This window comes from Macrobrachium nipponense, chromosome 46 (assembly GCF_015104395.2).
Source record: "Macrobrachium nipponense isolate FS-2020 chromosome 46, ASM1510439v2, whole genome shotgun sequence".
NCBI classification, from domain to species: Eukaryota; Metazoa; Arthropoda; class Malacostraca; order Decapoda; family Palaemonidae; genus Macrobrachium; species Macrobrachium nipponense.
Window position 1 is genome coordinate 11,874,192 of NC_061106.1, and position 15,651 is coordinate 11,889,842.

Here is a 15,651-nt window from a genome sequence, read left to right on the forward strand (position 1 = left end):
GACTTTATTTCAGATGGGTTCATGGCATTATACAAGAGAATGGGTTCTTTAAAAAGATCTGACTATTTAAATGCGTAATCAAACAAACTGCGAGATTTAAGGGGTGATTACTTAATCTAATACGGGAGAGTAGAATGATAGTTTACGGTCTTTTAAGGGTCAGACTTAGTTCTTTTATTTACGTCATTTTTAATAATTTTGTTCCATATCATGTTTAGTTAGTTTGGGAAATAAAAAGTATATTTTTGTATCTATGAAGATTTATTAGCCCTGTTTATAGTTTAGCTTGATTCCATTTGCAGAGGGTAACCAGCAACTAAAGGTAAGAGGGTTGCCTGCTTGTTTGATTTTAATTTAAACTAGTGCTGTATGGTCGAATAGACTCTGCATTAGGTGGTGGCAGTGGGTAAAAAGCTTTTTATAGGCCGTAGGTACTCTTCCGAAGAGACTATAGCTAGTTTAGGCATATTTTTTTGGGAAAAGGTTTGTAATTATGTCACAGGCAACTCGAGTGATTGCTGAGTTAAGGGTCTTAGAGTTCGGGGTTGTCTCTATGGGCCAGAGCCAGTGTCTTTAGCTAGTTCTTTGTGTGAACTTGTGTTTCAATGTTTCAGGAATTAAAGTTTAATTTTTGGCATATTAAAGTGTTTATCGGGTGTGGTGAATAAGTTACGCACACTTGCAATGGGTATACAAGTTTGGGCTCCGGGCATATGAAGACATGGGTTTAATTTCATTGTTTCCTTCCTTTCTTTTTTTTTTTCTCTTTTTATTGGTGATTAATTTGCTGAAAAGTGTATTTTTTTAAGTCCCTTGAGATTCGGCAACATTGGTGGTTTTATGTTTGTGAGTTACGCCCTGGAGAGGGAGGGAGAGAGAGGTGAGTGTCTGCTCTCGAACTCTTTATTTTTATTTAATTTTTTTTTGTTATCTTCAGCATGTCTTTTATTTATTTTTTTATTTTTTTTTATTGTTCCCGGCACAACCTTGTATTTAACGTTAACAGCTTTTCATATGGTGATTTACTGGGCACAGTGCATGTTTTTTTTTTATCCTTTATTGGGGGATGTTTGTAGTAATTTTTCTGGATTGGGATTTGCATCTGTATAAATACATTAATGTTATTGATGTCGGGGAGAATCATAAAGTATAAGAGCTTTCATAAAGAGAGCAAAATGGCGGATGCAAGTGGTACGACGACTCTGCTTCATCGTGTTACGAATGTTAGTGCGTGTGTGAGTCCATTTCGTGGAGTGGTGGATGGGGTTCTTTCGCAGCCAGTACAAATCTTTATTGAGGGTGTAAATAATTATTTAAGTGCCAAAGGGATAACAGATGATGTAGAGGCATTCAGAGAGGTGTAAGCTTTGTTAGATTTCAATAAGGGTGATCTTTCCTATCATTGCAGGAGTTTTCAATATGCAAAACGTCAGACATGGACTGATTTGCAAGCATTTTTAAGAGCAGCTTATGACTCAAAGGAACATGGGGATATGGTGAGAGATCTCAGAGGACTATATAAAATACGGAAAGGCACAACTAGCCTCGTAGAGCATAGCTCAAAACTTTTTGACTCAGCAGGAGAATGGATAGAAAAATTGAAAACCTCTAAGTGGGTTAAAGGGGGTAGTGTCTCACTTGACAATTTACATAAACTGATCCATTTTGCAATGCTGTTGCACGACGTACCGGATGCAATAGTGGATAGTTTTGATGAAAGGATTGAACCTACATCAGACGAAGAATTAATTTATGTCCGAATTGAGAAACATATGTCTAAATGTCCCACTGTAGATAGTACGTTTTTTAATGGGACCAGCCCGAGAAATACGGTGCAAAGATACACAGAATTTTCTGCTCCCTGTTTGTGTGCAAAAGTTGAATATAACAGAAGATTGATCGATCAAAGGCAACAGCAGTTGTGTTGCTACAATTGTAATAAACCAGGGCATCCAAAGAAAATGTGTAGAGTTAAATATTGTGGAATGTGTAAGAGTGTAGATCACTATTGGCAAAATTGTCCGTCTCAGATACGGAAAGATGTGAGGCCTACACCTCAAAGTTCTGGGAGTTATGATATGAGAAGTTCTCAGGTGGGTCATTTAAGAGGGCAAAGGGATCGGCGAAATTTTTGGAAGGCCGATCAACAAAAAGGGTACAGATGATTAGTACGTGCCATTGTGGTCTTGTGGGGAGCGCCCCAGAGCCCAGGCCTATAGTTTACACCAGGGGTTCCCAAACCTTTTTACTTGGCGACCCATAAGACTTACTTCAAACATTTTGCGACCCCTCCAGGCAAAAAATATTTTCCTTGGTGGGATATAGATTTTACTTATATATACATCTTGCTTTTATAACTGCGTATAAAACAAAATAATTACGTATATAACCTGAACACATACAAACTATATAAATACCATCCATACATATATATATATATATATTATATATATATATATATATATATACATACATATATATATATATATATATATATATATATATATATATATACATACATATATATATATATATATATATATATATATATATATATATTGTGTGTGTGTGTGTGTGTGTGTGTGTGTGTGTGTGTGTGTGTGTGTGTGTGTGTGTACAGAGAGAGAGAGAGAGAGAGAGAGAGAGAGAGAGAGAGAGAGAGAGAGAGAGAGAGATTGTTTGTTGCTTTGTTTTAAAACAGTTTTAAAGTACAATACAATCTAACCTTGTTTTAATTTAATGGGATGAATCGGGCTTGTTCTTTGAACATAACATCTCGAATCTCGGGGTGATATCGGAGACTGCAACTCGCAGATCATCTACATTCAAGCGAGATCGGTATTTATTCTTGATGTACGTTAATACAGAGAAGGTAGTTTCACAGAGATAAGTCGATCCAAACGGTGTTAAGATATTCAGTGCTGCCTTTGATAAACCAGGATATTCCTCCGATACTGATATCCAAACCTCATTCAGTGTTGTTGTCCCAAACTTGAGTCGTAAGGTTCTATCAGAAGATAATTCAAGCAGTGCTTCCTCGAGGTCAGATGATAAATGATTTCCAGGAGCAGTGAATGGAATTCGTATCCAATCATACTAGATCTGACTCTTCTAAAAAGTATTTCTTGAAGTGATTAGAGATTTCGAAGATGATTAACTATTATTGCTTTCAAATTATCCAGACATAACTCATTTTCCTCTCCAAACTCTTCAAGTTCAGGAAACATTTCAATGTTACCCTCTTCAGCTCTCGAAATCCATCGCTCAAGCTTCTTTGAGAATGCAATTATCTTGTCGAACAATGACAAGATATTTGTGTTTGGGCCTTGTATGGAAAGATTTAACTCATTAAGTTGATCAAAAATGCATGATAAATACACTAGCTTTCCTAACCAGTTACTATCAGTCATGAATACACTGAATTCAGAGCCTGATTTTCCTGAAGGAATAGGAGGACCTCATCTCTCGGCTGATACAGCCGTGTGAAAACTTTTCCCCGGAGAGCCATCTGATTTCTGTGTGAAGCAACAATGCTTCATGGTCTGAGCCCATGTCTTTGCATAGTGAAGCAAATAACCTGGCATTCAAAGGGCGTGATTTTATGTAGTTGACGAGTTTGACAGCTGTATCAAAAACAGTTTTAAGTTCGGTAACAATGGCTTTGCAAGCGAGTAAAACGTATATGAGGAGCCACATTATGTACCTTTGCTTTTAGTCCTTTCTTTTTACCTAACATTGCCCCGGCTCCATCCCAAGAAAGTCGAAGCTCATGAAGTTTTTTATCTAATGCCATGAAAATATCATCTCCTGTACACTTTCCTTCTAGCGCAAGGCAAAACAACAACATATCTTCATTCAATTTTCCATTGAAGCTATATTTTATAAATGCAATTAATTGAGAAGAACTAGAAATGTCGGTTGATTCATCTAATTGTAAAGCATAATTTACATTCTTAATTCTCTCCATCAGCTGAATCAGTATGTCACTTGCAATCTCAGGGGTATGGATTCAAGTTCACGAGCCATCTTTTCTCCATGAATAGCTCTACACATTGCCAGTGCAGCAGGTTTGATAAGCTCTTCCCCTATTGTGTGTGGCTTTTTTCTCTGAGCAATAAGATAAGCAACCTCATATGATGCCATTTGAGCTTTGATAGGCAATGTAACATTTTTTGTTAGCACTTGCTTTTGTCCTTCTAACTCCATTTTCTTGCGTCGGAAAAAAATCTATTGCTTTATTTGTGAATGACTGGTGCTTGCCACTGCAGGTGTTTTTTTCATTTTTGCTGGCTGTAAGCTTTCATTAGTCAACACTTCCAAACATATATACTGAGGATGATGAACGTCATTAATAACATGGGATACAAAACCATACTAAATAAAATCTTCTTGGTACTTTCGCCGTTTTGGCTGTGGTTGACCGCTGCTGCTTGGTTCAACAACACTCCTTTTCATATATGACTGACACGGTGTTGTAACTACATTATCATCAACTTCTTCGGTCTCTTGATTTATATCTGAAGTTTCTTTTACGTCCACTTTTCTAATTACCCAGCGATCCATTTTGCAAATAAAAGATACAACAGAAAATATCACAAACAACTGAGGTAAACTAGTAGCTACTCTCACTATTGGTAACCTAATTTGAGAGATGAAATCAGAGATGAAAGTTGTGATCCAAATATTTAGTATTAGAAATACATTTGACTGAAGAAATTACATTATATCATTGCAAATAGCATCTTAATTCATAAATATTATATCAAGCATATATTTTCAAGCATAAAAATATAAGATATATATATATATATATAATATATATATATATATATATATATATATATATGTATATATATATATATATATATATATATATATATATATATATATATATATATATATATATATATGCATACTATAGATTTGTTTTTCATCATGTAGTAAAATATAGAAAACGGCGATACAGTCAAACCTGTACGCTGTGCACCGTACGCGTACGATCAGCTGTGTTTTGCAAGACTGAGAAAGAGGATACAACGAATTTGTTTTCGATACGAGGCCTACTGTTGTCATAAGGAATAATGACATTGTATCAGATACTTCAGTGTTCAGTATATATATATATGTTTCAAGAACCTATACAAGGAAGGATTAATATTTTTCTTTTTCCCAGGTCGACGTAGACTTTGGCAAAATCCAATACAAACGGTACTTTAGTTATTAGTAATTATATTTATTTTTGAATAAGTTCAGGTTAAGTTTATTGCTTGGTTAGATTTTTGAAATATGAATGAGAGGTAACAGTTCATAAGTTTCTTTTTTTTAATCAACATCATTATACATAGGTGATATATATATGTGTGTTTGTGTGTGTATATGTATTTATTTTATGTTTACTCAAATGACCTGTAAATATATATATATATATATATATATAATATATATATATATATACCTATATATACTATATATATATATATATATATATATATATATATATATATATATATATATATATCTATAAGTGAAATTCTTAAAGATATACCTTACAATCACCTTGTCGTCTTGCGACCCAAAAGAATCTTTTCGCGACCCCTATAAGGGTCGCGACCCATAGTTTGGGAACCCCTGGTTTACACAACAGTTGAGGTCGTTGATATCCCAGTATTTATAGATACTGGCGCAAGCGTAAACTTGATGGATCACAATTTGTATCAATCCCATTACCCTTTGAAACCCTCAACGGAGACGTTGTGTGATGTGCAAGCCCATAGATTAAACACCCTGGGTTGTGTTCAAATACAATTTACTCTCGGTGACAGAGTATTAATAGAACCATTTTTGGTTATAAAAGGGGGTGTGTTGGGCAACAGACTTTTGCTGAGTCATCCTGCATGTAGGAGACACAAGATTTCAATCCATGCGGGTGTTAATGGGATAACGGTTGGAATACCTGGTGTTTTTCTTCCTTCTGAGGACGTGATTAGAACTGAGGATATGGAGATTATTGAAAAAGAGGATGTGTTTGGCAGTGCTAATGGTGATGATACTGGGGTTATGGGGAGTGGTAATATTAAAACCCACACTGATGATACGAGGAATAACTGCGGTAATGCTATGCGAGATATAGGAGTCCACGGTGGTAACAATTTTGGTGAATGTGATAATGACATTATGGGTGGTGATACTGATGCTAATATTGATATTATTTCTGATACTAACAATGGGGTGGATGTAATGAGAACCAAGGGTGGTGATGTTTATGGGATCGTGGAATGGGGAGGTACTTACCACAAATATAAAGGTGTTTTATCAGAGGATGTTGTGTTAATGCCAGGTTCAAAGACTATGGTAAAAGTCAAGTTGAGGGAAGTGAGAAAACCCTCGGATGTGTGTGTCATTGAGGGTAGTGAGAAGCTAAGAGGGATTATTAGCACGGCATCAGTGAACAGAGTATCAAACACTGGTGTTACATGGTTAGAATTATTAAACTGTAATGATACAGTTAGGAAATACCAAAGGAATACATATGTATTGGATCTCCAAGATTGGAGTAGTGACAGTGGTTCAGTGGCTATCGTAGAGGGGAAACCTGAGTTTTCAGAGGCATAGAAATGCAATCAAGGAAACGAATATTTAGAGAACATTTAGCTAATGCGGATTATAGTGAGCATGTTGAAGCAGTAAGCGAGCTCTTGGCAGAATTTGGGGATACAGTAGCCTTACAAGGCGATAAACTGGGATTGACTAATGTGTTAGAGCATAAGGTAAATTTGGAGAGTGGCACAAAACCTATTTATATTCCTGAATACCGCATACCTTTCAAAATCAGAGAACAGGTAGAGACAATAAATGGAAAGAAGAAGGAATCATTAGGCCTAGTGTGTCTCCATACAACTTTCCCTTGTTAGTAGTGCCTAAGAAGGGGACAGTTCTATCCATGTATGCGTCAATTTTAGACGTTTAAATGAAAAGACAATCCCTGACCGTTACCCAGTCGCGTGCATACCAGATCTTTTTGTAGAAATTGGGGGACATAATATTTATAGCTCAATAGATTTAGTGCAGGGTTTTCTGCAGGTCCCTCTTAGTGAGAGTAGTAAGGAATATACGGCATTTTCAGTGCCCAAGGGACATTATGAATTTACGTGAATGTTGTTCGGTTTATCGGGCAGTCCGATGACTTTTACCAGGTTCGTAAATATAGTTTTGCACGGGTTATTGGGTAAAAATGTTTTTGTATATATGGATGATATTTTGGTCGCAACAGACACGATCGTGCAACACCTGGAAGTGCTTACAGAAGTACTTAGGAGGCTTAGATAAGCGGGGTTGAAAATTAAGCTAGCTAAGTGTTCATTCTTGAAAAAGCAAATCACATATCTAGGCCATATCATACCCAAGGAAGGGGTTAGAGTAAATGACGATAAAGTCAAGGCAATAGCGAATTTTCGCACCCCGAGATCAAAGAAAGAAATTAAGTCATTCCTGGGTATCGCCGGTTCCTTTAGGAGGTTTGTGAAAGGGTTTTCTAATATAGCAGCTCCCGTAACGGATGGAGTGCGGGAAGACGTTCAATTTCAATGGGGGAAACCCCAGTCTGAGAGTTTTCAAAAGCTTAAGGACGCGTTAATGAATCCCCCTGTTCTGAAGTTAACAGATTTCAGCAAACCATTCACATTAGTGACTGATGCCAGTCAGGAGGGTATAGGTGCTTGCCTTATGCAAAAGTTTGATGGGAAATTCCATCCCATAGCCTTTTATAGCGGGAAGTTCAGGACAAAAGGCAGCAATGAGAGATCAATGGTTACCATAGATAAAGAAGCCTTTGCAATAGTATCAAGTTTGGTTCATTTTAAAATGCTATTGATGGGGAATAAAGTAGAAGTCCTTACAGACCGCAAGCCATTATTAGATCTTTTTGATAAGCCCGATTTGTTGCCTAAAAGAGCTCGATGGTTTCTAACTATCAGAGATTTCGATGCAAAGCTCAAATATATAGAAGGCAAATTAAATGTAGTAGCTGCGGACGCCCTTACTAGAAGTTTTTATGACACAAGAGGATCTCAAGTTGCGCTGATCACTAGCGAGTCTATACAATGGGATACAAGTCTCATAGAGCAAAGGCAGGATGAAGATGAGATTTTGGCAGACGCAAAAGCCTTTCTTAGAGGGGAATTAGACATAAGGAAACGTTACAAGTTGCCTTTTTCGGGTTTAGAGTTAGAAGGTAATCTATTGGTCAAGAAAATTAAATATAAATTGAGAACTAGTGAAAGTAAAGGAGATACGACACAGATCGTAATTCTGAAAGTCCTAATTCCAGTGATCTTGGATATAGTACATTGCAGGTTCGGTAGTCCGCACTTGGGGATAGAAAAAACGTATAATAAGGCGCTTGCTAAATACATTTGGAAAAACATGGGAAAAGATATGGAAAATTTTGTGAAAAACTGTACAGTATGCAATGCATGCAAACCTGCAAGGATAACTTCATGCAAATTAGTGTCATATCCGATACCAAGTAGACCTTTTCAGAGAATAGATATGGATATCCAAGGAAATTTTTGTGAGTCTAGATATGCGAATAAGTAATTTTAGTAATAATAGATGAACTGACGAGGACTGTAGAAATTTTTCCACTTAAGCACAAAACAGCTGAAGAAGTAGCTATAGCATTTTTCAATGGTATCATTTGCAGATTATGGCTCACCCGAGGTTTTATTGACCGACAATGGCAGAAAATTTGTAAACAAAACTTTAGAAATTTTTAGCGGAACTCATGGAGATTCACAAAGTAACAATGATTCCATACAGACCTGAAGCTAATGGGTTGTGTGAACGAGCAAACATCAGGAAAGTGCCTCGAAAGCTCTTCAGGAAGACTGTAGGGTGGGTGGGTAATTGATAAACAAAAAATTGGACAGATATATTGGATATTGTTAGACATTAATATTAACACTTGATGGTTAGTGATTCCATTTCAAATGTCCTCCATTTGAAAGCTTTGGGTTTGCGGTTGCCCCCAGCACGAGGCAGCATTCGATCTTGGTAACTATACCTGCAATCATGGGGAGGATACCAATCGAAGTCATTGATAGCTTACAGCGAGGAGAGAGACATGCTTGTTTTCTCAGCCGTAATGCTCGAGACCCCGACTCGACAGATTGGTAAGAGGAGAAGTAATAGCAAAACATCTGAATCCCAAGATCAAATGTCGGAGAAACCAAAGGTATTCCAAAAATTAATGTGAGGAAATGAGCCTTAAACTACAAATTCGGGGTCTGAAATTTTGAGGGTCCTTTTTAGAGTCATTGAGGAAAAGGAAAAATTGGAAACAGATTTGTAGTCTTTAGAGGAAAAAACAGGTCCGGTCCGAAAATTAACACATATATCAAAACTGAAAAGGAAAATTGGTAAGCTTGGTTGTGCGTAAACAACAAAATAATGTTGCGCAGTTGCATTTTTTTCTAGGTTTTTTTCAAATTGATGGTGAAACGAAAAAGTTTTTTCTTTTTCTTTTTCATTTCTTCTACTATTTTTCTTTTTTTTTTATGTGTTATGCCGCAAACTGGCGGCGTTTTTGGCGTTAAGAGTCAGAGGTCAATATTTTACGTGTGAAAAAATTGGTTTTGAAAATATGGTCCAAATTTCTTGTTACGCTGAGGAAATTATGATGATAAACACGTAGTAGTAAGTTCCCTGGCGTGTATGGGGTTTTGGGGCTGATTTTTTTTTTTTTTTTTGTGGCTATAACTCTTTGGCGGTGGTTTTTCTTGTGGTTATATTTTTTTTTTTTTTTTAGGGCGTTTTACGAGCCAAGAAGGGGGTGAAATGTGGTTTTCTATGGTTTTATAATTCCCGACGAAGGTGGTTATACAAGTTTTATTTTTATAACTTGCTTGGTAGTATCATGAATGAGTTGTGGTTTTCGAGGACAATTTTTTGGGTACCTTTGGTGATTTCCTAGGGATAAAATTTTTGTGTCCAGTATGAATTTTTTCGAGCTATTTGGAGAATAACGAATTTTCTTGAGGTTGCAATGTCTGACTAAGACCCAAATCTATAGTGGCAATTCGAGCACATGACGTAGTCACAGGTGGATTTTTGCTGATTTTTCCTTTAGGAGTTGATTACTCGGAGATTTGCACTGTTTTCAGAGATGCTGATTATGACATTCCATGGAGAAGTATGTAAGGGGTCAATTTGAGTAGCAAGTCCTACAAGGATACATCATATATTTTGGTAATGGGGAAAGTCGAATTTTTGACTTGATGTAAATATCATTTTAAAGAATTAGATAACTGACAGAAAAACTTTTTTTTTTGGTCTCGTTCTTGTTCAGATGCTGAGATATTGCTTAATCATTGCCTTGGGGTTGATGGCGCTCGTGAAGACAAAAGTACGTCTTGGTCCTGGAGTGCTCATTGAGGAAGACCACCTGGTATGGTTATCATCTGATAAAGTAATGGCTTTCGGTTCCTGGTCTCTGGTTCACGGTTACTGGATCTTGTTTCTCGGTTCTTGGTCCATGGTTCGTGGTTCCTAGTCCCTGGTTACTGGTTCTTATATCTCGGTTCCTGGTCCATGGTTCGTGATTCGTGGTTCCTGGTCCTTGTTTATCGGTTCTTGGTCCAAGGTCCTTGGTTCCTGTTTCTTGGTCCATATGGTCTCTGTTTCCTGGTCTTTAGTTACTGTTTCCTGGTCTTTGGTTCCTGTTTCCTTGTCTATGGTTCGTGGTTCTTGGCCCATGGTTCTTGGACTCTGGTCTCTGTTTCCTGATCATTGGTTCCTGGTTTATGCTTCGTGGTTCCTGGTCATTGTTTCTCAGTTCCTGGTTCTTATTTTTCCGTTCCTTGTCCCTGGTCTCTGATTCCTGATCCTTGTTTATCGACTCCTGGTTCCTGGCCCTTGTTTCTCGGTTGCTGGTCCCTGGTGATTCCTGGTGCTTGTTTCTCGGCTCCTGGTTCCTGGTGATTCCTGGTCCTTGTTTCTCGACTCCTGGTTCCTGGCCCTTGTTTCTCGGTTCCTGGTCCCTGGTGATTCCTGTTCCTTGTTTCCTGACTCCTGGTTCCTGAACCTTGTTTCTCGGTTCCTGGTCCCTGAATTTTCTTGGTCCTTGTTTCTCGGCTCCTGGTTCCTGGCCCTTGTTTCTTGGTTCCAGGTCCTGGTGATTCCTGGTCCTTGTTTCTCGACTCCTGGTTCCTGGCCCTTGTTTCTCGGTTCCTGGTCCCTGGTGATTCCTGGTCCTTGTTTCACAACTGGTTCCTGGTCCCTGGTGATTCCTGGTCCTTGTTTCTCGACTCCTGGTTCCTGGCCCTTGTTTCTCGGTTCCTGGTCCCTGGTGATTCCTGGTCCTTGTTTCTCGGCTCCTGGTTCCTGATCCCTGGTGACTCCTGGTCATTGTTTCTCGACTCCTGGTGCCTGGCCCTTGTTTCTTGGTTCTTGGTCCCTGGATATTCCTGGTCCTTGTTTCTGGACTCCTGGTTCCTGGTCCCAGGTGATTCCTGGTCCTTTTTTCTCGACTCCTGGTTCCTGATCCCTGGTGATTCCTGGTCCTTGTTTCTCGACTCCTGGTTCCTGGGCCTTGGTTCTTGGTCCCTGGTGATTCCTGGTCCTTGTTTCTCGACTCCTGGTTCCTGGCCCTTGTTTCTCGGTTCCTGGTCCTTGTTTCTCGACTCCTGGTTCCTGGTCCCTGGTGATTCCTGGTCATTGTTTCTAGACTCCTGGTTCCTGGGCCTTGTTTCTTGGTTCTTGGTCCCTGGTGATTCCTGGTCCTTGTTTCTCGACTCCTGGTTCCTGGGCCTAGTTTCTTGGTTCTTGGTCCCTGGTGATTCCTGGTCCTTGTTTCTCGACTCCTGGTTCTTGGGCCTAGTTTCTTGGTTCTTGGTCCCTGGTGATTCCTGGTCCTTGTTTCTCGACTCCTGGTTCCTGGGCCTAGTTTCTTGGTTCTTGGTCCCTGGTGATTCCTGGTCCTTGTTTCTCGACTCCTGGTTCCTGGCCCTGGTTTCTCGGTTCCTGGTCCCTGGTAATTCTTGGTCCTTGTTTCTCGAATCCTGGTTCCTGGCCCTTGTTTCTCGGTTCCTGGTCCCTGGTGATTCCTGTTCCTTGTTTCACGACTCCTGGTTCCTGGTCCCTGGTGATTCCTGGTCCTTGTTTCTCGACTCCTGGTTCCTGGGCCTTGTTTCTTGGTTCTAAGTCCCTGGTGATTCCTGGTCCTTGTTTCTCGGCTCCTGGTTCCTGGCGCTTGTTTTTTGGTTCCTGGGATCTGGTGATTCCTGGTCCTTGTTTCTCAACTCCTGGTTCCTGATCCCTGGTGATTCCTGGTCCTTGTTTCTCGACTCCTGGTTCCTGGCTTTGTTTCTTGGTTCCTGTTGATTCCTGGTTCCTGTTGATTCCTGGTCCCTGTTGATTCCTGGTCCTTGTTTCTCGGCTCCTGGTTCCTGGCCCTTGTTTCTCGGTTCCTGGTCCCTGATGATCCTGGTCCTTGTATCTCGACTCCTGATTTCTGGCCCTTGTTTCTCGGTTCCTGGTCCCTGGTGATTCCTGGTCCTTGTTTCTCGACTCCTCGTTCCTGGCCATTGTTTTTCGGTTCCTAGTTCCTGGTGATTCCTGGTCCTTGTTTCTCGACTCGTGGTTCCTGGTCCCTGCTGATTCCTGGCCCTTGTTTCTCGGTTCCTGGTCCCTGGTGATTCCTGTTCCTTGTTTCCCGACTCCTGGTTCCTGGCCCTTATTTCTCGGTTCCTGGTCCCCGGTGATTCCTGGTCCATGTTTCTCGACTCCTGGTTCCTGGCCATTATTTCTCGGTTCCTAGTTCCTGGTGATTCCTGGTCCTTGTTTCTCGACTCGTGGTTCCTGGTCCCTGCTGATTCCTGGCCCTTGTTTCTCGGTTCCTGGTCCCTGGTGATTCCTGTTCCTTGTTTCCCGACTCCTGGTTCCTGGCCCTTATTTCTCGGTTCCTGGTCCCCGGTGATTCCTGGTCCATGTTTCTCGACTCCTGGTTCCTGGCCATTGTTTCTCGGTTCCTAGTTCCTGGTGATTCCTGGTCCTTGTTTCTCGACTCGTTGTTCCTGGTCCCTGCTGATTCCTGGCCCTTGTTTCTCGGTTCCTGGTCCCTGGTGATTCCTGTTCCTTGTTTCCTGACTCCTGGTTCCTGGCCCTTGTTCTCGGTTCCTGATCCCTGGTGATTCCTGGTCCTTGTTTCTCAACTTCTGGTTCCTGGCCCTTGTTGCTTGGTTCCTGGTCCCTGGTGATTCCTGGTCCTTGTTTCCCGACTCCTGGTACCTGGCCCTTGTTTCTTGGTTCCTGGTCCCTGGTGATTCCTGGTCCTTGTTTCTCCACTCCTGGTTCCTGGCCCTTCTTTCTCGGTTCCTGGTACCTGGAGATTCCTGGTCATTGTTTCTTGGCTCCTGTTTCCGGCCCTTGTTTCTTGATTCCTGGTCCCTGGTGATTCCTGGTCCTTGTTTTTTGGCTACTGGTTCCTGGCCCTTGTCTCTAGGTTCCTGGTCCCTGATGATTCCTGATCCTTGTTTCTCGGCTCCTGGTCCCTGGTGATTCCTGGTCCTTGTTTCTCGGTTCCTGGTACCTGGAGATTCCTGGTCCTTGTTTCTCGGCTCCTGGGCCCTGGTGATTCCTGGTCCTTGTTTGTTGACTCCTGGTTGCTGGCCCTTGTTTCACGGTTCCTGGTCCCTGGTGATTCCTGGTCATTGTTTCTTGGCTCCTGTTTCCGGCCCTTGTTTCTCGATTCCTGGTCCCTGGTGATTCCTGGTCCTTGTTTTTTGGCTACTGGTTCCTGACCCTTGTCTCTAGGTTCCTGGTCCCTGATGATTCCTGATCCTTGTTTCTCGGCTCCTGGTCCCTGGTGATTCCTGGTCCTTGTTTCTCGGTTCCTGGTACCTGTAGATTCCTGGTCCTTGTTTCTCGACTCCTGGTTCCTGGCCATTGTTTCTTGGTTCCTTGTCCCTGGTGATTCCTGGTCCTTGTTTCTCGACTCCTGGTACCAGGCCCTTGTTTCTCAGTTCCTGGTCCCTGGTGATTCCTGGTCCTTGTTTCTCGACTACTGGTTCCTGGCCCTTGTTTCTCGGTTCCTGGCCCTTGTTTATCGGTTCCTGGTCCCTGGTGATTCCTGGTCCTTGTTTCTCGGCTCCTGGTTCCTGGCCCTTGTTTCTCGGTTCCTTGTCCCTGGTGATTTCTGGTCCTTTTTTCTGGGCTCCTTGATCCTGGCCCTTGTTTCTCGGTTCCTGGTCCCTGGTGATTCCTGGTATTTGTCTCTCGGCTCCTGGTTCTTGGCCATTCTTTCTCAGTTCCTGGTCCCTGGTGATTCCTGGTCCTTGTTTCTGGACTCCTGGTACCTGGCCCTTTTATCTCGGTTCCTGGTCCCTGGTGATTCCTGGTCCTTGTTTCTCAACTCCTGGTTCCTTGTTCTTGGTGATTCCTGGTTAATTTTTCTAGACTCCTGGTACCTGGCCCTTGTATCTCGTTCTTGGTCCCTGGTGATTCCTGGTCCTTGTTTCTCGACTCCTGGTTTTTGGTGGTTGGTGATTCCTGGTCCTTGTTTCTCGACTCCTGGTTCCTGGGCCTTGGTTCTCGGTTCCTGGTCACTGGTGATTCCTGGTCCTTGTTTCTCGGCTCATAGTTCCTGGTCCCTTCTGACTCCTGGCCCTCGTTTCTTGGTTCCTGGTCGCCTGGTTGATTCCTTGATCCGTCGTTTTCTCGATCTTCCTGGTTTTTTTGGTCCTGGTGGATTTCTTGGTCCTTGTTTCCCGACAACTGGTTCCTGGTCCCTGGTGATTCCTGGTCCTTGTTTCTCGACTCCTGGTTCCTAGCCATTTTTTCTCGGTTCCTGGTCCCTGGTAATTCCTGGTCCTTGTTTCTCGACTCCTGGTTCCTGGCCCTTGTTTCTCGGTACCTGGTCCCTGGTGATTGATTCCAGGTCCTTGTTTCTTGACTCTTGGTTCCTGGCCATTGTTTCTCGGTTCCCGGTCCTTGATGATTGAATCCAGGTCCTTGTTTCTCGACTCTTGGTTCCTAGCCCTTGTTTCTCTGTTCCTGGTCCTTGATGATTGATTCCTGGCCCTTGTTTCTCGGTTCCTGGTCCTTGGTGATTCCTGGTCTTTGTTTCTCGACTCCTGGTTCCTGGCCCTTGTTTCTTGGTTCCTGGTCCCTGGTGATTCCTGGTCCTTGTTTCTTGACTCCTGGTTCCTGGCCCTTGTTTCTTGGTTCCTGGTGATTCCTGGTCCTTGTTTCTTGACTCATGGTTCCTGGCCCTTGTTTCTCGGTTCCTGGTTCCTGGTGAATCCTGGTCCTTCTTTCTTGGTTCCTGGTTCCTGACCCTTGTTTCTCGGTTCCTGGTCCCTTTTGATTCCCGGTCTCCTTTCTCGGCTCCTGGTCCCTGGTGACTCCTGGTCATTGTTTCTCAACTCCTGGTTCCTGGCCCTAGTTATTCCTGGTCCTTGTTTCTTGGGTCCTAGTTCCTGGTCCCTTGTTATTCCTGGTCCTTGTTTCTTGGGTCCTGGTTCTTGGTCCCTGTTGATTCCTGGTGCTTGTTTCTCGGGTCCTAGTTCCTGGTCCCTGGTGATTCCTGGTCCCTGTTTCTCGGGTCCTAGTTCCTGGTCCCTGGTGACTCCTGGTCATTGTTTCTCGATTCATGGT

The 15,651-nt window shown here is 41.9% G+C and overlaps 2 protein-coding genes across 2 annotated transcripts; both read right to left on the reverse strand.

Annotated features, from left to right (window-relative positions):
* Window positions 1-10,687: 10,687 nt before the first annotated feature.
* On the reverse strand, window positions 10,688-11,713 carry LOC135214636 (serine/arginine repetitive matrix protein 2-like). The gene has a single exon (XM_064248971.1). The coding sequence runs from the start codon at window positions 11,711-11,713 to the stop codon at window positions 10,688-10,690; it is 1,026 nt and encodes a 341-aa protein (XP_064105041.1).
* Window positions 11,714-11,937: 224 nt separating this feature from the next.
* On the reverse strand, window positions 11,938-12,582 carry LOC135214637 (uncharacterized). The gene has a single exon (XM_064248973.1). The coding sequence runs from the start codon at window positions 12,580-12,582 to the stop codon at window positions 11,938-11,940; it is 645 nt and encodes a 214-aa protein (XP_064105043.1).
* Window positions 12,583-15,651: the final 3,069 nt, after the last annotated feature.